This window comes from Schistocerca serialis, chromosome 6, assembly GCF_023864345.2.
Source record: "Schistocerca serialis cubense isolate TAMUIC-IGC-003099 chromosome 6, iqSchSeri2.2, whole genome shotgun sequence".
Classification (NCBI taxonomy): domain Eukaryota; kingdom Metazoa; phylum Arthropoda; class Insecta; order Orthoptera; family Acrididae; genus Schistocerca; species Schistocerca serialis.
This window is the reverse complement of record NC_064643.1, coordinates 684278350-684304123: the sequence shown is the minus strand read 5'-3', so window position 1 is coordinate 684304123 and position 25774 is coordinate 684278350. Positions and strand designations below refer to the sequence as shown.

The 25774-nt window shown below is 45.9% G+C and overlaps 1 protein-coding gene across 1 annotated transcript in view; it reads right to left on the bottom strand.

Moving 5' to 3' along the window:
- Nucleotides 1-25774, bottom strand: part of LOC126485115 (synaptic vesicle glycoprotein 2B-like) — a 299914-nt gene that overhangs the window by 216911 nt on the left and 57229 nt on the right. Inside the window, exon 2 of the mRNA XM_050108744.1 lies at nt 863-916. Coding sequence (XP_049964701.1) covers nt 863-916 — 54 coding nt within the window. The remainder of the gene's footprint in view (nt 1-862; nt 917-25774) is intronic.

Below are 25774 nucleotides of genomic sequence, written 5' to 3'. Positions count from 1 at the left end.
TGAAAGAACCCATTATAACTGTAATGAAAATGAACCAGATGTGGGCACATTTAGCCAGATGAATGGATGGTAGATTAACAAATGATTTTCCCCCCCCCCCCCCCCCCCCCCCCTACCCCAGGAGATAATAGCAGACAAATGCAATGACCAAATGGTTGTGTGTAGATGGCACATACAGGTGAAAACGGTAGTACATGGAAAAGACTTGCATCCAGCAGTGCATGTATAAACCTTTTACTGATTGTAATGATGAATAAGATTATTAAAAAAAATGAAAAACAAAAAAGTGAGAAAAATAGGTCAATATCTGCAACACAAGTTTTATTCACTTCACAGACAGCTAGTGACATGATTCTTCCATTCAAAGTTCATGAGATTGTTGAAGCTTATAAATATGACTCAAAATATCTCAACAAAATTTGTTACTGATTGGGAATGCAGGAAGTGACAAAATAAAAAACTATGACTGAGGACAAAAAAGTTGAAGTTTTGTGTATGAGCCAACAACTTGAACAAAATTGTAATTTTTTCTACATCTTAAAAAAGGCTACAGTTGGTGAAGCCACCTCAAATATAAATCATAAGATAAAATTCCTATTTTGAAATATTTTATCACTGAAATGCTGGAACTGACCCTTTCTTCCTGCAGTACTTCATAAGAGACAATTACAATAATAACAACAGACAAGCACAATCCTGATGAAATTTAACAAAAAACAATATATTTAAATTACCAGTTATGCCTAAGATATGAATTTATACATATTGTGACAAACAGTATGTTTCATTCAAAATGTTTAATGCTTTTTAGTTCAAGATCAATGTGACTAGTTAGAAGAAAAACAAAAACAGGACAGCTTACCTGTCAGGGAGGCAGCCATTTCGAAATCTGCAGCCTCTACAGGCTCTGCAGGGGCTGAAAGAGAAAATTCTAAACTTTAATATTTGTCTTTATCTTCCAAAACAGTAGCAAACTATTGGAAAAATCAAGCAAGATGTAAATTGAGAGAACATTAAGCTATGGCCATTTTCACAACCTGTAATGTGTCTAGGTGGTTACATGATTTGAATATACTTCTATTTCTTTTATCAACCAATAGGCACATCAATGCCAGATGTAGAAGTAACTTCAGGTGTGCCCCAGAGAAGTGTGTTGGTTGGTCCCTCTGCCATTTGTGTTGTATATTAATGACCTTGCCGGCAATATTAATACTAAAAGCAGGCTTTTTGCAGATGGTGCAATTGTCTGTAATGAAGTACCATCTATATTCAGTCAGATCTTGATAAGGTTTTAACATGGTGCAGACGTTGGCAGCTTGCTCTAAACGTTCAGAAATTTAAAATTTTGCACTTCTCAAAATGAAAAAATGTATTATCCTATGACTATGATATTGAAGAGTCACTGTTGGTATCAGCCACTCATACAAGTACACCTAGGTGCAACACTTTGTGGGGATATGAAATGGAACGATCACATAGCTCAGTTGTGAGTACAGTAGGTGGTAGACTTCAGTTTATTGGCAGAATACTGGGGAATTGGAATCAGTCTACAAAGGAGACTGCTTACCAATCACTCATGTGACCAGTTCTAGAATATTGCTCAAGTGTGTGGGAACCATACCAGACAGGGCTAACATGGAAATTGAACACACACAAGGAAGGGCAGTACGAATGGTCACAGGTTTGTTTAATCTGTGTGAGAGTCTCACAGAGGTACTGAAGGAACTGAGCTGGAAGACTCTTGAAGACAGACAAAAACTATCCAAAGAAAGTCTATTAACAAAGTTTCCATAACCAGCTTTAAATAATGACTCTAGGAATATATTACAACTCTCTAATAAGTGTCCCTCATACAGGGATCAAGAGGATAAGATTAGAAAAATGAAATGATAATTAAATGGACAACCTAGCTGCAAACAGGCGTTGATGTACTTCATTGGGGACATATTGAAAATGTGTGCCCCGACCGGCATTCGAACCCGGGATCTCCTGCTTATATGGCAGACACTCTATCCATCTGAGCCACTGAGGGCACAGAGGATAGTGCGTCTGCAGGGACTTATCCCTTGCACGCTCCCTGTGAGACCCACATTCCCAATATATCCACACAATTACATTCATAGTGCGCCTAATAGATGTTTGCCCATCATACTCATTACTCGTGACAGATTAATCTACCAAGTCCCGTATGAGATTGGGCATAGCATGTGCGTTCGCACAAGAAGGTCAATGGCTGGGAAGCCATATTTTTGTGGCGGCCACACCGTTCAAACACGCGAAGGGCTGAACTACGGCATAGCCGACACAAGTAAGCGACACCCGGCATTCACGAGTGCAGCTATACCGCTATGCAGAATTTTGGCAACAGTGCGTCGCGCACCGTACGCATGGAACAAAGCAGGTGGACAGTGTGAGCCGGTCAACGAAACGTGGCACACATCTCCGCTCCACTGACTTTGCTGTCGTGGACCACGTGCGTTGAGTCAATGCGACTCCCCCGCAAATGCGTATGCACAGTCTGAAACACAGTCGCTCGTTTCACAGAGTGCACGCTTCCATTTGACAGTGCCTTCCTCCCTTCCTCGGACATCGTGGCGCTTCTGCTCGCGCCAGGAGCTGGACATTCGGCGAAGCGGCCTTTATCTCACTCGGTCCACGCGGTCGCGCCTCGGCTGATCACTGGAGTGTACACCGTCCGGGATCTGTGATCGAGTTGTACCGCTAGGGCAACACGCCTGTATGGATTAACATCAATGGTGCATTGCATTTGAACGTAGTGTAAGTCTTCCAAAGAATAAATGTGTCATGACATAACTGCTGTAGTCATTCTGTCACCAAGCCTCTCCCTTGAACATAGAGCGTGGGCTCGACAATAAAGCCGGTTCACCACACATTAACGACCGTAAGCGGAGATACCACACGTCCCCGATTCACTGGTGACCCTGTTATGATCCAAGGCTAAAAACACATGGTGACGAACGTTCGTCAGTACGAGTAATGTGGAACCCCGAGTAGGCTGGCGCGTACACGCCTGCGCCCGAACAGTGCTACATAAATATATATTTTTTTCTTTCTCTTTGAACGTCGTTATTTTGTATTGTTTTTGTGCGTGTGTTTCGTTCCAAACAGTCCAGCGTTATTTTACTGTGTTCTACTTTGTCGTGTTATTTTCATTGTGTGCTTTCCCCTTGTGCGAGGACTCAACTCTAAGCTAAGATGGCGACATTAGAAGAGTTGCAAAAGACCATTGAAGACCTGCTCGCACGCAACAAGGGACTGGAGAGTGAGCTACAAGCACGGGCTACACACGCGGATGCCGCGCAGCCACAGACAGCTCAGGACAATTTTGGCGCGCAAATCCCCACCACACCAACGCCTCCTACAATTGCCAGAGCACTCACAAGCACTGGACGGTTGTTGATCAGGCTGCCTCCATTTTGGCCTTGCGACCCTGTAATGTGGTTCAGCCAAGTGGAGGCGGTCTTTATTAGCAACCACATAACCTGCGACCTTGAAAAATTTGGACACATACTGAGCCAGCTCGATCAGACCTACGTGGCTGAAGTGCGGGATATAATCACCGCCCCGCCGACACAGTCATCCTACAAATGACTCAAGGTGGAGCTGATCCAGCGGATCTCATCGTCCGATGAACAACGAGTGCACCAACTGCTCAGCATGATGAATGCAGCGACCGGAGGCCCTCACAGTTCCTGCGCCACTTGTGGAGCCTTGTGCAGTCTGACATGGTGCCAGATTCTCTGTTATGCACTATCTGGGTGCACGGTCTCCCAGTTCAGGTGCAGGCAGTGATAGCAGCACAGACCGAGATGCAACTGGACGCCATCGCTAACTTGGCCGACCGGGTACACGATGCGCTGACAATGGGGCCTAGCACCGCAGCCGCAGCAGCTTACGACACGGCCCCCCCACCTCCATGGCGGCACGCACCTCCCGCAGCTGCATTGGAAGCTGACTTGCACCAGCTAGAGCAAAACTTGGCCGCACAGGTGGCAGCTCTCTCCTCGCAAGTCGACTGGTTGGCGCGCTCGCAGCAAGAGGGCAGCACGCACCGCAGCAGCAGCAGAGCAGACTACGGGTGGTGTGGCTCTCGCAGCCGGCAATGCAGCAACAGCTGCTCCAACAGTACCCCGCAGGCACAAAGTGGCTACTGCTGGTACCACGCCCACTTTGGCAGTGAAGCAACCAGGTGCTGCACCCCTTGTTCGCACCTAAATGCCAGCTGTGGCCGAGCCTAGGTGCACCCAGCTGCAGTGCGATGTCGAAGTGTCTGTTTGACGTGGAACGGGGTGCAGGCATAAGATATCTTGTCGACACGGTTTTGGACCTTTCAATATTCCCCCGTTCTATGTTACGAGAATGCAGGCAGATCGAGGCACTCTGCCTCACAGCGGCAAACAATTGAGCTATTAAAACTTACAGCACACACAGCCGCAATTTAGATCTAGCTCTACGCCACACATTCTCGTGGACTTTTACTGTGGCCGATGTTAATGAGCCAATTCTGGGCGCAGACTTTCTTGGCCACTACGGGCTGCTAGCCGACATCCCAAATGGCCAGCTCATCGACGCGACAAAAAATTGAAAGATAGCGGGACAGTGCCTGCAGGCTACATTCTACAGTGTTAAGCCCTTGAAGTGCCCCAGACCGTACGCTGACATCCTTGAAAAATTCCCCTAACTCACCCGCCCAGCCGGCGCACCGAGAGACAAACATTCGACGGTGCACCACATAATAACAACACCCAGACCCCCCACATCGTATCACCCACGTCGACTCACACCCGATAGGCTTGCAGCGGCAAAGGCAGAATTCAAGGCCATGCTGTGGCAAGGCATCGTTTGACCATCGAGCAGCCCATGGTCATCGGCGTTACACTTAGTACCCAAAAAAAACAATTCATGGCGCCTGTGTGGAGACTATCACGCCCTTAATTCACGAACGGTGCCGGACCGATACCCAGTCCCACACCTGCAAGACTTCCAGTTATGCTTTGGCAGGCTGCGCGGTGTTCAGCAAGATAGATTGTGCAAAGGCGTACACCCAAATTCCGGTGGCGTCTGAAGACATTAAGAAAACAGCTATTGTAACGCCCTTTGGACTTTTCGAAAGCTTGTTTATAACTTCGGTCTTCGGAATGCTGCCCAGACTTGGCAGCAGTTCCTGTCCGAATCGCAACGCGCTTGGAGCGCTTATGACCGAGAGTTGCTTGTGGTGTATGCGGCGGTGAAATACTTCCGACCGTCTCTAGAAGCCCGACAATTCGTAATGGCATGGCTGTGTGTATCGTGCGGCTGCCTCGAGTCGAATGAGCCTGCAGCTGCCTCTGTAGCGGATGCTGTTACTAATAAGAACTGGGCGCGGCAGGAAGTAGCGCCACGATAAACTGCAATGGCGGCGCCAGAAGCAGACTTTACCAGCGGATCGCACTTAGTTAAAACCCAGAGAAAATCCCAGAGTGACCCAGAGAGCATCCCACAGTGCCCCTGAGAGCTAAAACACTAAGAAGAATCGCTTCTCGGCTTTTGACAAGATCAATGTGTAGTATTGTTTAATATGGCTGTGTTGACTTAGCAGCTGCAGTTACGTAACGACGTCGGGGAGGTACACGAGGCGCTGGAGGGGAAGTTGGTGGGGGGATCGCGCTATAGTTTTAACTAAGCGTGATCCGCTGGAAAGGTCTGCTTCCGGCGCCGCCATGTTGGATTTCGAGCGCCGTACTTCCTGCCGCCGTGCAAGAGCCATTGACTAAGGTGTTACACGGTCCTATCTCAAAGGAAAAGACCCCTGTGAATTGGATGGACGCAATGGAGCAGAGCTTCACGGACTCAAAACGAAATATAGCAGAAGCGACACTGTTCACACACCCAATACATGACGTGGACTTGCCTGTAGTCGTGGACGCCAGCCAGGCTGCCATCGGTGCGGCGCTACAACGATGCGTCGGCGGGAGCTGGCAGCCTCTCGGTTTTTTCTCTAAAAAGCTGTCCGAATCGCAACGCGCTTGGAGCGCTTATGACCGAGAGTTGTTTGCGGTGTATGCGGCGGTGAAATACTTCCGACCGTCTCTAGAAGCCCGACAATTCGTAATTTTCACCGACCACAAACCGATTATCCACGCGTTCCAGAACAACCACACTAAGTGTTCACCACGCCAACTCCAGCAATTGGAGTACGTGTCGCAATTCACGACAGACATCCGACACATTTCGGGGATAGACAATATCGTCGCCGATTGTTTGTCCCGAGCGTGTGCCGTCATCTCACCGCCTGTGAACCTTGAGGACGTCGCCCAAGTACAGGAGAGTGATGAAGAACTGCACCGCTTCCGTCACGACACATCCAGCGGCCTGCAACTGGAGCTGGTGCCTGTCGCCGGCTCTGCACGGAAGATTTGGTGTGACATCTCAACCAGCACACACCGACCGTTCCTTCCGGAGAAATTCCGGCGCAGTGCCTTCGACCACGTCCACGGACTGTCACACCCCGCCACCAACACCACTGCGACGCTCGTGGCTGCGCGTTTTGTCTGGCCCGGGCTTCGGAAGGACTGCTGTGAATGGGCACGCACTTGCACGGCATGTCGGCGCGCCAAAGTTGGGAGGCACACCCATGCACCCGTGGGCACCTTCCCTGACACGAGACACTGATTTGCACACATGCACATAGATCTCGTCGCCCCGCTTCCTCCCTCTCAAGGCAAGAGGTATCTGCTAACTATGGTGGACCGCTTCACTCACTGGCTGGAAGCAACGCCCATCACGGACATCACCACTGAGACCGTCGCCACCGCATTCGTCGACACCTGGGTGGCAAGCTTCGTATGTCCCAGTCATGTGACAACTGACCATGGCCATCAGTTTGACTGCGAATTGTTCACACACGTCGCCAGACTATGTGGCATCCGGTTACACAGGACAACAAGCTACCATCCGGCGTTGAATGGCATGGTCAAATAGTTCCACAGGACTCTGAAAGCCACCCTAACTTTCCATGACACCTCGTGGCCAGAGGCACTGCCACTGGTGCTGCTCAGCCTGTGAAGTAACGCCGAAGGAGGAGATCGATGCGTCACCTGCCGACCTTGTATACGGACAGCCTCTGACAATCCCAGGCGATTTCGTCGAGGAAGTACCACTCCCACACGCCGCCGCGGCATCCACTCTGACAGAATGTCTGCGCACTCACATGCCGTCCTCTGAGCGCACCAACCGGTGCGGCACGGCACCGGGAAGGTATTCGTGTGCCTCCCACCACCCGGCCCAGGCAGCCGGCATGGCTGCCTGGACCGTGCCCACCACAGGCGCACCGGTCGTCCCCACGACAGCCACTACGTCATGTGCGCCGGACGCCGCATCCACTACCAATGCACCGTGCGACCCAAAACAGCAAACACACGCCCGAGCCACCGAACGCCATCAGATTCCGGCAACCATGAGCCGCTGTCCAAGGTAGAGATCCAGCTCCAGCTGCCTGCGCCCTCGGCCGGTACCTCCAGTCGAGCCCCAGACAATGCCTCCAATGCCCGTTGCAGCTCCTGGACCCGCGTTCGTGTCCCTCTGCCTCCGCCGCATCGGGCGTTGAGGCCGGTTCGGCATCCGCGTCAGTTAAATGCATACGCGTTGCTGTCGGTTCGAATGCTGCACTGTGTTCCCGCGACTGAGTCACTCGGTAAACTTGTGGAACGTTGTAACGCATGTACACTTGGACTTGCCACTCTGAACAATGTAAATAGCGAACTTTTTCTGTAGCTCTAGTGGATGCTCGGCGTTATTATCAAGAAGTCAGTGTGTTCGAGACATCGTACCAAATGACCTGCAGTGTCATCTTCGCCACGCATACCATGGACAGTTTATAGCCAATGGTTTACGCCACTGTCACTAGCCGACCATATGAGAACACACCCACACACCCACCGCATGCTCACAGGTCCAGCACACTGACGTCATGGGCCGCCACCCTTCCAACGCTGAACAACCCCCGCAAACGCTGCCGCACTGTCATCATGCAGCATGCGAACTTTCAGCACACATGCTCCACAGAAAGTTTGCCGCATTTTAGCAGCTATGGAGCTCCGCTCTCCAAGGGGGGGATCTGTGTGGCAGCCGCACTGTTCAAACATGTGAAGGGCTGAACTACGGCATAGCCGACACAAGTAAGCGACGCCCGGCATTCACGAGTGCAGCTATACCGCTACGCCGAATTTTGACAACGGTGCGTCGTGCACTGGACGCATGGAACAAAGCAAGTGGACAGTGCAAACTGATCAACGAAATGCGACACATGTCTCTGCTCCACCGACTTCACCGTCGTGGACCACATGTATTGAGTCAACGCGACTCCCCTGCAAATGCGTACGCACAGTCTGAAACACAGTCACTCATTTCGCAGAGTGCACCCTTCCGTTTGACAGTGCCTTCCTCCCTTCCATGGACATCGAGGCGCTTCCACTCGCACCGGGAGCTGGACATTCAGCGAAGCAGCCTTTATCTCACTCGGTCCATGTGGTTGCGCTAAGGCTGATCACTGGAGTGTACACCGTCGGGGATCTGTGACTGAGATGTACCGCTAGGACAACACGCCTGTACGGACGAACGTCAATGGTGCATTGCATTTGTAACGTAATGTAAGTCTTCCAAAGAATAAATGTGTCACAACATAACTGCTGTAGTCATTCTGTCACCAAGCCTCTCCCTTGAACATAGTGCATGGGCACAGCAATAAAGCCGGTTCACCACACGTTAACGACCGTAAGGGGTGATACCACATGTCCCCGCTTCATTTCAACTATATGTGACGGTAGTATCTGTTCCCGAAAGAACAGTATATAGTTAAAATATGGCTTCTCAGCCATTGACCATCTTGTGCGAATGCACACGCTATGCCCCAACTCGTACGGGACTTGGTAGATTAATCTGCCACGAGTAATGAGTATGATGGGCAAACATCTATTAGGCGCACTACGAATGTAGTGGTGTGGACATGTTGGGAATGTGGGTCTCACAGGGAGTGTACAAGGGATAAGTCCCTTTAGGCGCACTATCCTCTGTGCCCTCAGTGGCTCAGATGGATAGAGCATCTGCCATGTAAGCAGGAGATCCCGGATTCGAGTCCTGGTCGTGGCACACATTTTCAATATGTCCCCAATGAAGTACATCAATGACTGTTTGCAGCTAGGGTGTCCATTTAATTATCATTTCATTTCTAGCAAAGCTGCATGGTCATCTACTGTAACTGTTCTTTCAGGAACAGACACTACCGTCACATATGGATAAGATTAGAATAATTACTGTACGCACCAAGGCATTCACAGAATCATTCTTCCTACACTCCATATGTGAATGAAAGGGGAAGATACTCTAATAATTGGCCTTGGACATACCCTCTGCCATGCACCTCACAGTGATTTTCAGAGTATAGATATAGATGTAGATATAGAAATGGTTATTGTTATATTTATTTACGAGCAATGACTGTTGAGCTCTGGGAGCTCATCATCAGCCTCTGCATACCTTAAATTTAAAAGGCAAATTACAACATGTAGTAATGAATATTCAACACTGCCATTGCATAAAATATGGGAGATAGCACTGCACATGGTTGGTACAATTCACAAATATGTGATCAGAAAATAAACATTGAATTTATTGGCTTATCCACATGGCAATAGTGGCCTTTCTGTATGCATTTGTAATTCAGAACTGCTTTTACTTGCACTGTATGCAGAAATGGCTGAAGCTACTTCTACACTTGACAATGACTTTTCACCTAAGATAATGTACATAGTCCTCCAACCCAACCCCAATTTTCTTTTGGTACCCCATATTATTGCACTTTTGATAATAAGCATTGCTGTAGTATTGAGTCAGGTGTTTTTGGAGGTAAAAAATTCAGCATCTACATGACTGCCTGGAACCATGGCATTCAGGATGTCATGAGAGAAAAGTGCAAATTGTGTTTTACATGGACATTGTTTGTGGAATCCATGTTGGTTGGTATTTGAACTCAGAATATGATATAAGATTCTACAGCAGATTGATGGCAAAGATTTGTGGCTCACTTCTATTACTCTTCTTGTAGGCAGATGTGACTATGCCATATTATAAGTACTGGGCACAGTTTTTCCTTCAAGGGATGCAGAGTTTATTATGGTTGAAAGAGGGGCTAAATGGACCACGAAAAATTGTATAGAATCATATAGGGGTTCCATCAGCCCTAGAGCTTTGTTCAGTTTTACTGAACTCAGCTACTTCTCAATTCTACCGATGCTAATATCTGCACCACTTGTCTCTGAAATGGTGTGAGAATTAGTGTGACAGAACGCACAGAGTTTCCTTTTTAACAGGCATTCGAAGATGGAGTTAAGCATTTCTGCCTAGATACCCTCAATTTCAGTTCCTGTGGCATCCATAGGTGTTTAGACACTAAGTTTCATGTGTTTACACGTGACCTGAATATATGTAGATTTTATGAGAGGTCTTTTGATAAGACAACTACTGTCGTCATTGAATGCTTCACACATCACTAGCTTGACAGCCAAAATCAGTTTGCTCAGTATCTGTCTGTAACCATATGCTTTATTTTATCCCTACTGTACAGCATCACTACTTCTTTAGAAGTTTCTTTACAGAGATGGCATACTCTGGAGGGTGCTCCCATCATGAACTGTTGTACTAGGTATATACCTATCCCAGGTTTTGTAAACAACACTTATACACTTCAGCCACAGTTTCTCTACATGCTCCTGCCCAGTGCTTGTAACATTCCATGCTTATAGTTACCAGCCCTGCATTATGTATCACTACATCAATACTCTTATATCTTCAGCTATAATTAAATTCAATTACTTTTCGATAATAGGAAAAAGACTTTAGAAGAATAATAGCAATACCAAAGAATAGTAGTTACTTTACTCTTTGTACCATAAACAGTCAAAATCAGATTCAGGAAATTAATATATGGAAAATATTTAGATAAAAGAATAATATATTTTGTTCTCATCATTTGTAAATGGTAGGAATTAAATCTCGAGCCTAATTAGCAAAATATAGATAATTGATTGTTTAGCATTGTTAGAATGCTTATTTCTGCAATTTTAATATTAATGTGATTTTTATGTGTTTGGAAAATGTCTTGAACTTGTTCCAGTGAAGTAGGGAATTTTATAGAGCATTTGATAATGTTGTTGAACTATTTCATATTATAAATTATGTTTTGCATTATTATAACCAGTAGTACATTGTAGGAAGAGTATAAATACTTGGCTTTGAGTACTGTTAGGGCATATGAGCGTTGGACCCACTGGAGGACAGATCTGTGCATACAGTTGAGATAAGTTCTTGGTGCATGATTCAAGTTTGGATTTACAATAGGGCAACTTGTGTGTTGGACGTTGTCTAAAACAGCATATTAGAACAGTTCAGTGACAGATTATTTTGGAGTCTTAAAAAGTTTGATTTAATATTTCAAAAGGCAGAATGATATGTGATTTTATATTCGTACTTTGTTGAGTATGAGTGTTAAACAATGCAATGGACCTCACACAAGCATTTATATCAAATTAATGCATCTGGACTATTTAATATCACCAGTGTAGTATGTGCTACCATTGGCTAGCTGTAGTAGTAACAACGAGTCTTATTACACCAAAGATTGTTCATGAGCTCATGAGATACAGGTTTTGAAGTGAATAAATCTATGTACTTACTTTACTTCACTTGTGGTGTATGTCATTGTAGTGAAACCCATTATAGTATCCTGTATTTATTGAAGATGCATATTTTAGCTCATGTATGCAGTCATTGAGGGACACCAAAGGCAAGATATTCACAGGTATTTAAACTAATTTTAACTACTCACTAACCATTGGGACATTACAAGCTAAATGTTTTACTTCCTCCTGTACATATTACACTTCTGCCTCTTTATCTAGTCAGAGTGAGGTGGTGCAGTGGTTAGCACTTTTGACTTGCCTTTGGGTAAACAATGGTAGGGATGGGAAAAAGTGACTGTATTTTTTTATTTTTTGCTAATAAATGGGTGGAAAAAACAAGATGACAATTAACCATAGCAGCAGTGCTACAATTTTTGGTTTTTAAATAAACCTTTTTAAAAATAAGAATGATTTTTATTTGTAAAATGTCAATTCCTTTGAAATATTGTGATGTTATAGAAAATGGGAAAAGGATTCAGTGCTGTTTTAATAACAATGCCAACAGAAATGAGCAAGAAACACATGACATAAAAATAACTGGTACAGCATTGCAGAGACAATAGTGTACCTGTTATGTGGCATGGCCCATTTGATGGTACACATGTACAGGCAGTCTACAAGACTTGTCCCATCCTTATGTTAGTTCATTGCTGTTGTATGTGGGTAACAGCTTCTGCTATATACAGGGTGTACATAAAGTCCAGGAACACTTCCAATTATTTATTACACAAGAACTAAACATTGAACAGATGTCATACATATTGCATTTTGAAGAGCAACTCTGAAAGTTTTTTTCACAAACATTCAATATACGAACCATGAGTGACCCAGCTGACGTCAATATGGTAATCAAATTCTTGCCATACCCTTCCCAGCATAGCACCGTCGACTGTAGCAGTTGCTTCCTGTATTCTCTCCCAGAGCTCTGCTACATCACATGGAAGAGGCGGTACATACGCCAGCCAGATCTCTAATGTGTCCTTCCTACCGTACTTTGTTCTGAACGTCCATTGAACAGCTGTAGCACACTTGTTTTTGTCGAACTCCAATGCACAGAAAGCTTGCTCTGCACCTGAACTCACCATGTTTGCAACTATCGCTGACTATCGGCAAATTACCAAACTATGCTGTGGCGGTATACACACACAAAAAAAAAAAACTTTCAGGTTTTCTCTTAAAAATGACATATGTATGATATTTGTACAATGTCTGGTTCTCGTGCAATAAATAATTGAAAGTGTTCCCAGACTTTATGTACACCCTATATAGACTGCATCTGTGACCCACTTAAGGCAACCTTTCATTTCTCAACCCTATGATGCAAGCCTGGGGAGCTACAGACTAGCTTGTCATAGAACCCCTGACATCTCTGATTCAAAACTTCATCTCATTTAGCACTGTGGTGCATTTAGTACCAAAATCAATGTTGGGGACAGTACTGCAGATTGTGAGCTTTGGTGAAAATATGTGAACAAAACTTGTCTTTCCAACCCTCTCTGCTAGCTAGTGAAGTGATTCAAGTGTGACCTCAGAGGTCAGATGACAGGCATCATTCGTTCCAACATGTGCCACACTCTGCAGTTGGTTGTACACTGTTCCCTCAGTAGCTATCAGAACAGTCTCTTCAGCATTTGAACAAGGATTCTAGGTACACACACTGTGGACAAGTTGATCGTTCCCACAACTTGCTGTCATGTCCCACAACAAACCTGCAAATTAGCAGTACATGTGTAACACATCAAGTTCTCCCTGGTATGTGCTTCTTCTGTACAGGGCCCACAGTGTTCCTCTGACACACCACTCACAATAATGTTGGAGAGTACTGATAAATCCTGTACACCCTGTATGGGAGACAGGATCTGCAGGTCACAGCAGTACTTGTGAAACCTTTGGTAGCTCTGATATGTGTCTCCGACATACCCATTTGCAGTTGCTTGTAATCACTTAACATCAATCTGGATGATTTACAACAGCTTAGGAACACTAGCTAACTTATTCCATGCTCAAGAGCAACATTCACAGTTGCACTACATTGTGGCAGGTGTAATGTTTTGCAGACCAGTAAACAACTTTAAACTAAGCATTCTGATCCCTTTTTAATTTCTGTCTCTGTTATGGATTACAAAGTTCTCTTTAAGAACTTGTCGGAATAACAGTGCCATCAATATCACAGACTGAAGAGCTGCAGCCCCAATGTGTGATATCTGTGGGACTGAAAGTCAAAGACAGTTTATTTCAGAGCTTTGTATTGAATAAATGTGCTGCATGTTTCTTTCTCACAGTGAAGTATTGTTAACTCATAACTGTGTCAATCAAATTATTAGTACATCTCTCCATATCCATAACGGAGATGTACCACATTGGTGACCTACAACTAACATGACAACTGCACTGGATGGAAATTCGCTCACTTTGTTCTGCTGTGAGCTAAAAATGCAACTATCTTATGCTGTGCCATACATCAACTGCTCCACATAAGGACAATGTAAGGATTTCACCTCAATATGTGTGCCATCAGTGCAATGAGTGCATTAATCGACAAACAGTGATTAAATCGGAGCTGTGTTCGTGTGTGCACATTATGCAAACCAGAGCTCAGGCAACTGCCGTGCCATATTAATGATTGCCATCATCTGGCTTATTATTATTAGACTTCGCACAAGATCCAGCATTGCACATGATGCTTCTGGGACTCGCTTCTGGATGTTGAAAAATACAATGTGTCAACCATGCTGGACAACGTACAGCACCAATGTTCTCATTTACCAGACGTCATTATATGTTCTAAATCCGTACTTTGTACTCGATACACTTTACATGTTTCACAGTCACAGTTGCACACTGCACCTGGATGACGATTCCAAATTTGTCACATTGATTTGCCACCTGGCCATGATGAATATGCTACAACAAAATCTGATTTACTATGATGACTGGCATGCAACCCAGAAGAACAGTTACAACAGGCCTTTTACAATGAATAGTTGGAAGGTAAAACTCCAACATATTTGTGTCAGTCACTGCAAACTTTTCTAGACACAAACCTCATGCCAGCCGCAATGCCTTGGACTCTCTCAGCAACTGCAACTAGCCCTGATTCCACACACAGCAGAGCTTCTAGACTGAAAATTCGCCCTAGTGGATAGATTATGTGTGGTCCTACAACATTGACAACATATAAACTTCGAAGACCCTGTACCATCACAGCACGACAGAGTTCTGCAAGCCAAGACAGGTACTGAACCGTACCGAATGGAGCCAAGTACACTTGACAGTGATGTGTGGCCCACCCAGCTGCACATTGTACCACTACAACGCCTGACCTGTTGGCTCTACTACACAGTTGTGCTGGTACCATGCACAATCCAGTGAAACTGTGCATGTCTGTCAGCTTCCACGATCATTCCCAAATGCATGGTGCAGAACAAAGTAGTTGCATTGACTGGCACACCGACAAAAAGCCATCTTTGAATGTACTGAGATGGATGTGCATCCTCCCTGATAGGTAAGCTATTACACGGCTGACGGTATATCCTCGAGTACAACTCAGGCACATCCTTTCTTGTGGCCATGGGTTCGAATGTTAATACACTCACTAAGGATATGTTCACAAAGTTTAGCAACACATCATCGATTCAACTCCGAGCTGCCAATGACTTTGTGATATTGGTACAGCTAATGGTTGACTGTGTGTTACAACTTACAATAAAAATCTTCACTGCTCATGGGCCTCCTCACTATCAATGTGCATGCACTGGTGTTGGGCATGGAATTTTTCCAACAAAGCCGTCTCCCCACTGACCTCGAAAAAGCAGTTCTCATACACTTTGCAATCTGATGCTTCATACCTGGGCTTTTTGCCCAGGTATCGACTCCACCAAAGCACACCCCTCAGGGTCTGTTCATCCAAATAACAATGACAATGAGTCACAGATAGGCACAACAAAACGACTGTCACAAATGAAGCTTTTGGCCATTAAGGCCTTCATCACAAACAGATGACAGACACACACACACACTCTCACGCAAATGCAACTCACATACACATGACTGCAGTCTCAGGCAACTGACTATACACTGCCACAGTGTGTTTGTGTTTGCGTGAGTTTGTATGTGTGTGTGTCTCTCTTCTATTTTTGATGAAAGCCTTAATGGCCAAAAGCTTTATTTGTGGCAGTCTTTTTGTTATACCTATCTGCGACCCAGCATCTCCGCTATATGGTGAGCAGCAACTTTCCTTTTCATAATATTGTTACATTCCATCCTGGATTTTCCATTGCTTAGCAATGACATGACAAACGCTCAGCTATCATTTGAAAACATATGACAGTCACTAACACAATCGGAATGGCACGCTGGGAAGTGAGGGGACAGTGACAGTCCATTAATTTATCAGTTTAATTAATTAGGCAATTAATTTGATATCAAAAGTATGCTTGTATCAGTGAAGGGGAGGGGGAAGGGTTTGGGGATTTCCCAGCAGGGTTGGGGAAGAGGAGGCCGAGGGGGGTGGAGTGAGGGGTTTTCAGAAGGGCAAATTATTCCCAGGGAGTTATAAATCAATTAGCATAACCACAGGTTAAAGGGAGGAGAGAGGCAGGTGTTTCTCAGATGGACTGGTTATTCCTGGGAGTCATAAATCAATTAGCACAACACTAGGTTAAAGGGAAACTGATCAATCGAGTTTATCCCTGAGTGTATGGAACCTGCACTAACAAAATGAACCAGAACTCTCTTTGCCCCACTAGACTCACACTGCCCCATAATCAGTGGTGATGGCAGGAGAGACACAGCAGAAGAGGAAGCCAACAACCGAGGCACTCCTCAAGAGTGTGCATTGTATGTGTTAAGAAGAAATGTTTCTCAAAGGGTTATTCATCACCAGGTTTGAAGATATAGCTGTGAAACCATATAACTGCAAATAACAAAAGACTGCCACTATTCATCCTCACCGGAGGGTCACACAGCAAAGTAGTGTTGCAGTCAGGTGATATGCATGAAGTGCACTGGTAAACACACTTGCAGAGTGATCGCAAACTTTCCTCTCATTGCAATGGGCCGCATGTAGCAAGCTCGTGCAGCTGCAAGGCCTTTTCAGACTGCATCAATGTGGCGAGAAGTGGCAGAAGATGAAGATGAACCAGGCTAGCTCACCAGGTGCTGAGAACGCCAGGAAGGAATAACAAAGGAGATGAACACACAGGAAAACCATAACTACACCTCCTGATCTGACCAGAGGTGGGTCAGCAGCACCCCCCACCCACCCACTCCTGTGCAGCTGGCTGCCAGTCTCCCCCCAACACAGACACACCACCGAGAGCAGTAGAAGTGAAAGCCAACTGTGGTCGCAGAACATAGACAATCAGCACTGGTGTGCTGTGAGATGCAGGTCGCCTCAACGGCAGAAGGCATCGCAACGAGCTGCAGGGAAAGTGAATAGGACTTCTGAATGCCACTTCATTCTAAGATGGAAGCCAGATGCTTCCTCTTGCGGGAGGCCAACCACAGGTAGACGAGCAAGCATCACAGTGCGTAATGGGCAGTCGACAGTGATAATGACCGTGGAAACAGTGGAACACCAACAAGCAATAACAAGAAAAGTGCTCAGAAGCGTGAGCTGAACTCACGTCCAAAGATGGTGATGAACAGAGCTGTCCAAACGACGAATGTCGCCAGAGATGACATATCAGAGGAATGGGTGACACAGTCAGAACTAGTACCCCAACCATTGCTCTCTAGCCACATAGTACAGACTGACGATGTGGTCCATGGAGTCGATTACCTGATGATTAGTGACAGACTTTCCCATATGAATATAGAAGAAAATATATATGTCGACAGTATTGGCTGTGCAACCGCCGAAACAACGAAAGCCACACATCAAGACACGAACAGAATGTGGGCAAGGTGTCAACACTATCAGCGGCTCTAGCCGGAGTTTTAGGAGGATTATGAGAGTGACAATCATCAAAATGTCAAGGAATTTCAGTGCAGCCACCTCGACAGAATAACTTATGTTGTCACACATATAGTGTGCGAGGAGTACAATGAAACAAAAGTGCAGATCAGTGTTTAACAGCGTTGGCATATGGACGTTTAGTCTGTGCTGGGCGCTCTATTTGTAACAGTGTTGACGTGTATGTCAGGTATGATAAAAATGGCAACGACATGAAACTGCTCTATATTTCCTGAGGATATGCTGCAGTGCCACACTATCAGTCCAGAGGTCTGCTTTTCTATACCCCGTCAGTCCTTTGATATTTCCCACCATTGCACTTTGGCCTGCCGTGTTTGTAATGCGCTGTACACTCTTAGTTCAGTTTACTTACTGTCAACCCATGTCTGGTAACACAGCAGGCAGCGTAAATGCGAAGCTTGGTGGCTGTAGTCATTCCTTTTGGACCAGAATTCTATGTCTATATCTGTATTATTACTCCGCAATTCACTCTTAAGTAATTGGCAAAGTGTTCACAGAACTACTTTCAGACTACACTACTGGCCATTAAAATTGCTACACCAACAAGAAATGCAGATGATAAACTGGTATTCATTGGACAAATACATTATACTAGAACTGACATGTAATTACATTTTCACGCAATTTGGGTGCATAGATCCTGAGACATCAGTACCCAGAACAACCACCTCTGGCCGTAATAACGGCCTTGATACGCCTGGGCATTGAGTCAAACAGAGTTTGGATGGCGAGTACAGGTACAGCTGCCCATGCAGCTTCAACACGATACCACAGTTCATCAAGAGTAGTGACTGGTGTATTGTGACGAGCAAGTTGCTCTGCCAGCATTGACCAGACGTTTTCAGTTGGTGAGAGATCTGGAGAATGTGCAGGCCAGGGCAGCACTCGAACATTTTCTGTATCCAGAAAGGCCCGTACAGGACCTGCAACATGCGGTCGTGCATTATCCTGCAGAAATATAGGGTCTTGCAGGGGTAGAGCCACTGGTCGTAACACGTCTGAAATGTAACGTCCACTGTTCAAAGTGCCGTCAATGTGAACAAGAGGTGACAGAGACGTGTAACCAATGGCACCCCGTACCATCACGCCGGGTGGTACGCCAGTATGGCGATGATGAATACACGCTTCCAATGTGCGTTCACCACGATGTTGCCAAACATGGATGCGACAATCATGATGCTGTAAACAGAACCTGGGTTCATCCGAAAAACTGACGTTTTGCCATTTGTGCAACCAAGTTCGTCGTTGAGTACACCATTGCAGGCGCTCCTGTCTGTGATGCAGCGTCAAGGGTAAACGCAGCCATGGTCTCCGAGCTGATAGTCCGCGCTGCTGCAAACGTCGTCTAACTGTTCCTGCAGATGGTTGTTGTATTGCAAACGTCCCCATCTGTTGACTCAGAGATTGAGACGTGGCTGCACGATCCGTTACAGCCATGCGGATAAAATGCCTGTCATCTCGACTGCTAGTGATACGAGGCCATTGCGATCCAGCACAGCATTCCTTATTACCCTCCTGAACCCACCGATTCCATATTTTGCTAACAGTCATTAGATCTCGACCAACGCGAGCAGCAATGTTGCATTACGATAAACCACAATCACGATAGGCTACAATGCGACCTTTATCAAAGTCGGAAACGTGATGGTACACATTTCTCGTCCTTACACGAGGCATCATAACAACTTTTCACCAGGCAACGCCGGTCAACTGCTGTTTATGTATGAGAAATCGGTCGGAAACTTTCCTCATGTCAGCACGATGTAGGTGTCGCCACCGGCGCCAACCGTGTGTGAATGCTCTGAAAAGCTAATCATTTGCATTTCACAGCATCTTCTTCCTGTCGGTTTAATTTCGCGTCTGTAGCACGTCATATTCGTGGTGTAGCAATTTTAATGGCCAGCAGTGTACTTACCTACTATTGCTCTCTCGAATAGCACTTGGAAAGAACAAACCCCAAAATCTTTCTATGCGATCTCTGATTTCTCTTACACTGAAGAGCCAAAGAAAGTGGTACACCCAACTAATATCGTGTACAGCCCTCGAGAGCACGCACAGTTGCCATGACACAACGGGGCATCCACTCGACTAGTGTCTGAAGTAATGCTGGAGGGTACTGACACCATGAATCCTGCAGTGCTGTCCATAAATCCGTAAGAGTAAGAGGGAGTGGAGGTCTCTTCTGAACAGCACGTTGCAAGGCATCCCAGATATGCTCAATAATGCTCATGTATGGCGAATTGTCCCTGGAGCCAGTCTGCAGCAATTCTGGACATGTGGTGTATCACATTGTCCTGCTGGAATTGCCCAGTCCGTCGGAATGCACAATGGACATGAATGGATTCAGATGATCAGACAGGGTGCTTAAGTATGTTTTACCTGTCAGAGTCGTATCTAGAAGTATCAGGGGTTCCATATCACTCCAACAGCACACGCCCCCCCCCCCCCCCCTTACTGAGCCTCCACCAGGTTGAACAGTCTCCTGCTGACATACAAGGTGATGGATTCATGAGGTTGTCTCCATACCCATACGCGTCCATCTGTTCGATACAATTTCAAACGAGACTTGTCTGACCAGGCAACATGTTTCCAGTCATCAACAGTCCAATGTCGGTGTTGACGGGCCCACAGGAGGCATAAAGCTCTGTGTCATGCAGTCATCTAGGTCACACGAGTGGGCCTTTGGCTCCAAAAGCCCATATGGATGATGTTTGAATGGTTGCACACTGACACTTGATGGCCCAGCATTGAAATCTGCAGCAATTTGCGGAAGGGTTGCACTTCTGTCACTTTGAGCGATTCTCTTCAGTCGTCATTGGTCCCTTTCTTGCAGGTGTTTTTTTTTTTTTTCTCTGGCCACAGCGATGACAGAAATTTGATGTTTTACTGGTTCCTGATACTCACAGTACACTTGTGAAATGATCGTAGGGGGAAATCCCCACTTCATCGCTACTTCAGAGATGCTGTGTCCCATCGCTCGTGCGCAGACTATAACACCACGTTCAAACTCACTTAAATCTTGATAACCCGCCATTGTAGCAGCAGTAACCGATCTAACAACTGCGCCAGCCACTTGTCATACAGCGTTGCCGACCGCAGCGCCGTATTCTGTCCGTTTACATATCTCCGTGTTTGAATGCTCATGCCTTTACCAGTTTCTTTGGCGGTTCAGTGTATATCTGAATGTGTGCTGATTACGATTCAATAGACAGTTTTCTTTGACGTACTCGGAATACTGGATCACAGTGCATGTCCCAGGTTGCTATGGCAATTCAGTGTCAATGATCTGAGTTTATAAATCAGAGGCTTACTTGTATTTCCTTCCTTGTGTCACATGTGCACCTTTAGACACAGATCATCAGCGAATGAGCTGTTGTATACGATTGTTAGAAAGCAAGCTATTTCTTCAGCATACTCTTCAAATAACCAAAATGAAATACAAACTGAATCGGAAGACTTTCCTTTATTTAGTAACATGTAGCTTTGTTACACTGAGGATGTGTACTTACAAACGAATAATGTTAGGAGCTGTTCTTGATTCGAATCCAGGAATGTATACTGCAACTTCTTCAGTGGCATAATTCCGAAAAACCTGCATTTACAAACTCTGGTTTACTGCTGCTGATGTCAGTAATATTACGCAGCGAAGGTAATGGATGTGTCACGCAACTGGTATACTTTATGAACGACAAGAACTGCGTCAGATTTTTTGCTGCATTTCAAGATAAAGAGTTTCATTGTCCAAATTGTTAAAGGTAACTCTCACTGAAGCCTATGCTAAGTTTTGAGCTTATGGGAAACACCGTAAATCTCGGAGATTTTGTTTTCTTTTAAACCTGGCATTGTGTTTTCGTTGTTTCTTCAGCACTGTAATATCCTATTTTGTGTACTATGGGAGATATGTTCTGTCCATTACTAATTTACTTGGTATAAAACTGTCAATTGCCAGTAACGCAATTACTCTGAATTTGATCCATATTTGGTCGAGGCTTGCGGTACATATTTAGAATGAAAGGTATAGGGACTGTCTGTAGGAAGGCATCAAGCGCATTTTTATCCTCTGTACCGTAATAATATATAATGCGTTAATTTTTAGTGGATTCTGATGTTACGGTACTGAATCTCGCTAAACAGCCTTGTTGTCACTAATTCTTGTATCTAACATGACGCTCTCAATTTGCTCAGGATTTTTTACCGCTAAGTGGTCTAGTATGTTTGCAGACATTATGGTTTCGAATTGGCTGCTGAATTAATTGTTCCAAAACAATTTTTAGAGAAAGCATTTAGTACAGTTTTTGACCATGTTTTAGTCTATGTGCATATTTTAAACATGTATTTTCGGCAATATATAGAGAGTAGATTGAAGTTTCCGAGGTTACCGATTATTATTTTATTCCGACTGCTGGTTATAACTTCTACCCATACTAACACACAACAACTATCTACACTCATGCTCATAAATTAAGGATAGTGCTGATACATGGTGAAACAACGCTCCAGTGAGCGGTTTGCAGGTTTAAATCACCTCGGGGTATGACCATGCGGCGCATTTGACCTGCGGTCGTCGCACGGTGGCACTGGCAGCAGTCCACATATGCAGAGGTGTGTTGGTACACGTCAGAAAACTGAGCAGCGAGTAAGTGTGCAGACGTTTTCAGACGTGCTAATCGTGACTGTGTGTTGAAAATGGCTCACAGAACACATATTGATGACGTTAGGAGGGGTAGAATACTAGGGCGTCTAGAGACTGGTCAAACACAGCAGGTCGGAACACGGGCCCTCCGTGTGCTACAAAGTGTGATCCCAAGATTATGGCAACAATTCCAGCAGACAGGAAACGTGTCCAAGCGCTACAGTACGGGACGTCCACAGTGTACAACACCACAAGAAGACCGATCTATCACCATCAGTGCCCGCAGACGGCCATGGAGTACTGTAGGTAGCCTTGCTCTGGACCTTATTGCAGCCACTGGAACAGCTGTCTCCAGACACACAGTTTACAGACAACTGAACAGACATGGTTTATTCCTGCAAGGTGCATTCCACTGACCCCTGGTCTCAAGAGAGCCCGTAAATCCTGGTGTCAAGAACACAGTACATGGTCATTGGAACAGTGGTCCCAGATTATGTTCACAGACGAGTCCAGGTATAGTCTGAGCAGTGATTCTCACCAGGTTTTCATCTGGCGTGAACCAGGGACCAGATACCAACCCCTTAATGTCCTTGAAAGGGACCTGTATGGAGGTCGTGGTTTGATGGTGTGGGGTTGGATTATGATTGGTGTATGTACACCCCTGCATGTCTTTGACAGAGCAACTGTAACATGTCAGGTGTATCGGGTCGTCATTTTGCACCAGTATGTTAACATCGAGTATAGATTTAAGTGTCAGGAAGTCGTTTCTGAAAGTTTTTGTATGGAGTGTAGCCATGTATGGAAGTGAAACATGGACGATAAATAGTTTGGACAAAAAGAGAATAGAAGCTTTCGAAATGTGGTGCTACAGAAGAATGCTGAAGATTAGATGGGTGGATCACATAACTAATGAGGAAGTATTGAATAGAATTGGGGAGAAGAGAAGTTTGTGGCAAAACTTGACAAGAAGAAGGGACCGGTTGGTAGGACATGTTCTGAGGCATCAAGGGATCACAAAATTAGCATTGGAGGGCAGCGTGGATGGTAAATATCGTAGAAGGAGACCAAGAGATGAATACACTAAGCAGATTCAGAAGGATGTAGGTTGCAGTATGTACTGTGAGATGAAGAAGCTTGCACAGGATAGAGTAGCATGGAGAGCTGCGTCAAACCAGTCTCAGGACTGAAGACCACAACAACAACATGTCCGCCTTTTCAGGGGTGCAGTGGGGCCCACCTTCCTCCTGATCGATGATAACGCACGGCAATCTTGGAGGAGTGCCTTGAAACGGAGTATAGCAGGCGAATGGAGTGGCCTGCCTGTTCTCCAGACCTATACCCCATCGAGCATGTCTGGGATGCTCTCGGTCAATATATCGCTGCACGTCTTCAAACCCCTACGACACTTTAGTAGCTCCTACAGGCACTGGTGCAAGAATGGGAGGCTATACCCCACCAGCTGCTCGACCACCTGATCCAGAGTATGCCAACCCGTTGTGCGGCCTGTGTACGTGTGCATGGTGATCATATCCCATATTGCTGTAGGGGTACATGCGCAGGAAACAGTGGCGTTTTGTAGCACAAGTGTTTCGGGACAGTTTTCTCAAATTATCACCAATACTGTGGACTTACTGATCTGTGTCGTATGTGTTCCCTATATGCCTATGCTATTAGCGCCAGTTTTGTGTAGTGCCACGTTGTGCAATTCTGCAATTATCCTTAAGTTATTAGCATGAGTGTACTTCATTCTGACTACAAGATAAACTACTTCTAATGCACCCACCAACTAGCTTTAGTCTATCCTTTCTGTACAACGTATGGTCCTTGGTAAAAACTTCAGATGAACTTATAACTGCCTATAACCAACTTTCAGTAGCTATAACGATTTCTGCTTCAGTGCTTCCTGTGACAGCTTGAGCTCTGCTTCTTTCCTGACCTTGCCATGACAGTCAAACTACAATACCATTGTTTTCTAGGTTTACTCTCCTCTTTGTTTCACCTGCATTCTGTGGGACTGAACCCCTGATTCTACTTTTTCAAAACCCTCTAATATAAAAGAACTGCCCAGTCCACTCTCCATGGGCCCCATCACCCGTGAATCCACCTCTTGTTTGTAGTCGATCCCTGATCTCGACCCTTCTCTACCCTGTCACGAAAATTAAGGAATCGGCAGTCTAATCAGTCGCAGGACCTTTTGAACCTCTGACTCATACTCTCCACTAGGCTATGTACCAAAGGTCCACAATCAGTCCTGTCAGCAGTGCTGTAGATGGTGAGCTCTGCCTTGATCCTGTAGGCAAGACTGGCAATTTTTACCACCTAACATAGCGATGGGAAAGTAGAGAAAATCTCTTCCGATGTGAAGTGATGCACATCGTCGATACTGACATGAGCAACAGCTTTCAGATAGCTGAGCCCTGTGTACTTCCCTTCACGAGATCTGGAAAGACTGATACGCATTCAACATCTGGGATGACTCCCCCCCCCCCCCCTGTCTCTCCCCTCCCCCCATCAATGGATATGCACATAGGATGCACACTTGCACAATGGATTTCTTCACTCCTAGGCAACCACATGCGTTAGCGGCTCCACCATGTGCCTAACACTTGGGCTTCCAACCATTAATAACGCCACTCTCTTTGAATAATCGTATGATCATACCTTGCAAGCGGAGAGACATCCTCTGGAACATGACAAACGACTACAGCTGGCCTGGGAACACTATTAACCACGTCTGACACCTGAAACTTGCTCATGAGACAAACCAAGGAGGCATACCATCGGTCTTGCAGAAAGCCTTCCACTGTCACCAGTTGAACAGGCGAAGACCTCCAGGTGGAGACGCAAATGTAGTAGAACACTGACAAAAACACGGTACACAACAGGGAAACACCGACACATGGAAAACACTGGTGACAATGATCGGCGAAGCACTCACACTGACGAAGAGGGGGGGGGGGGACTGCCTCCAGGTGGCGGGAAGGAGGGGGGTGGATCCAGTGGGAGGAAGAAGGGAGAGAAGAGAGGGGTTGGAAGCCCAGGGAGGGGGGTGGAAGTGGGAGATATGGGAGAGAGGAGGGGGGAGAAAGGAACGTGAGGAGGGAGAGAGGGAGCCCTGGAGGAAAAGGGGGAATGGAAGGGGAGAGTCAGAGCTGGTAGGAGGTTAGACAGACGGGACAAGGACATCATCAGGGAGGGGGAGTTGGCAGAAGCCACCTTGGGAAAGGGTATGGAGGGTCTGAAGTGGGAACAGGTGGGATGCAAGAATGATGGCACGGCAGCGGGCTGGGATGGGCGAGGATGGGAGAGACAAGCGGGTGTGGGGGATCGAGCTTGCAGGAGGTGTAATGGATCCATATCTGTTCGAGGAACAGGAGAAGGTGCAGGAAGGGAATCAAGTCGTACAGGATCCGCGTGAGGGATGAGAAA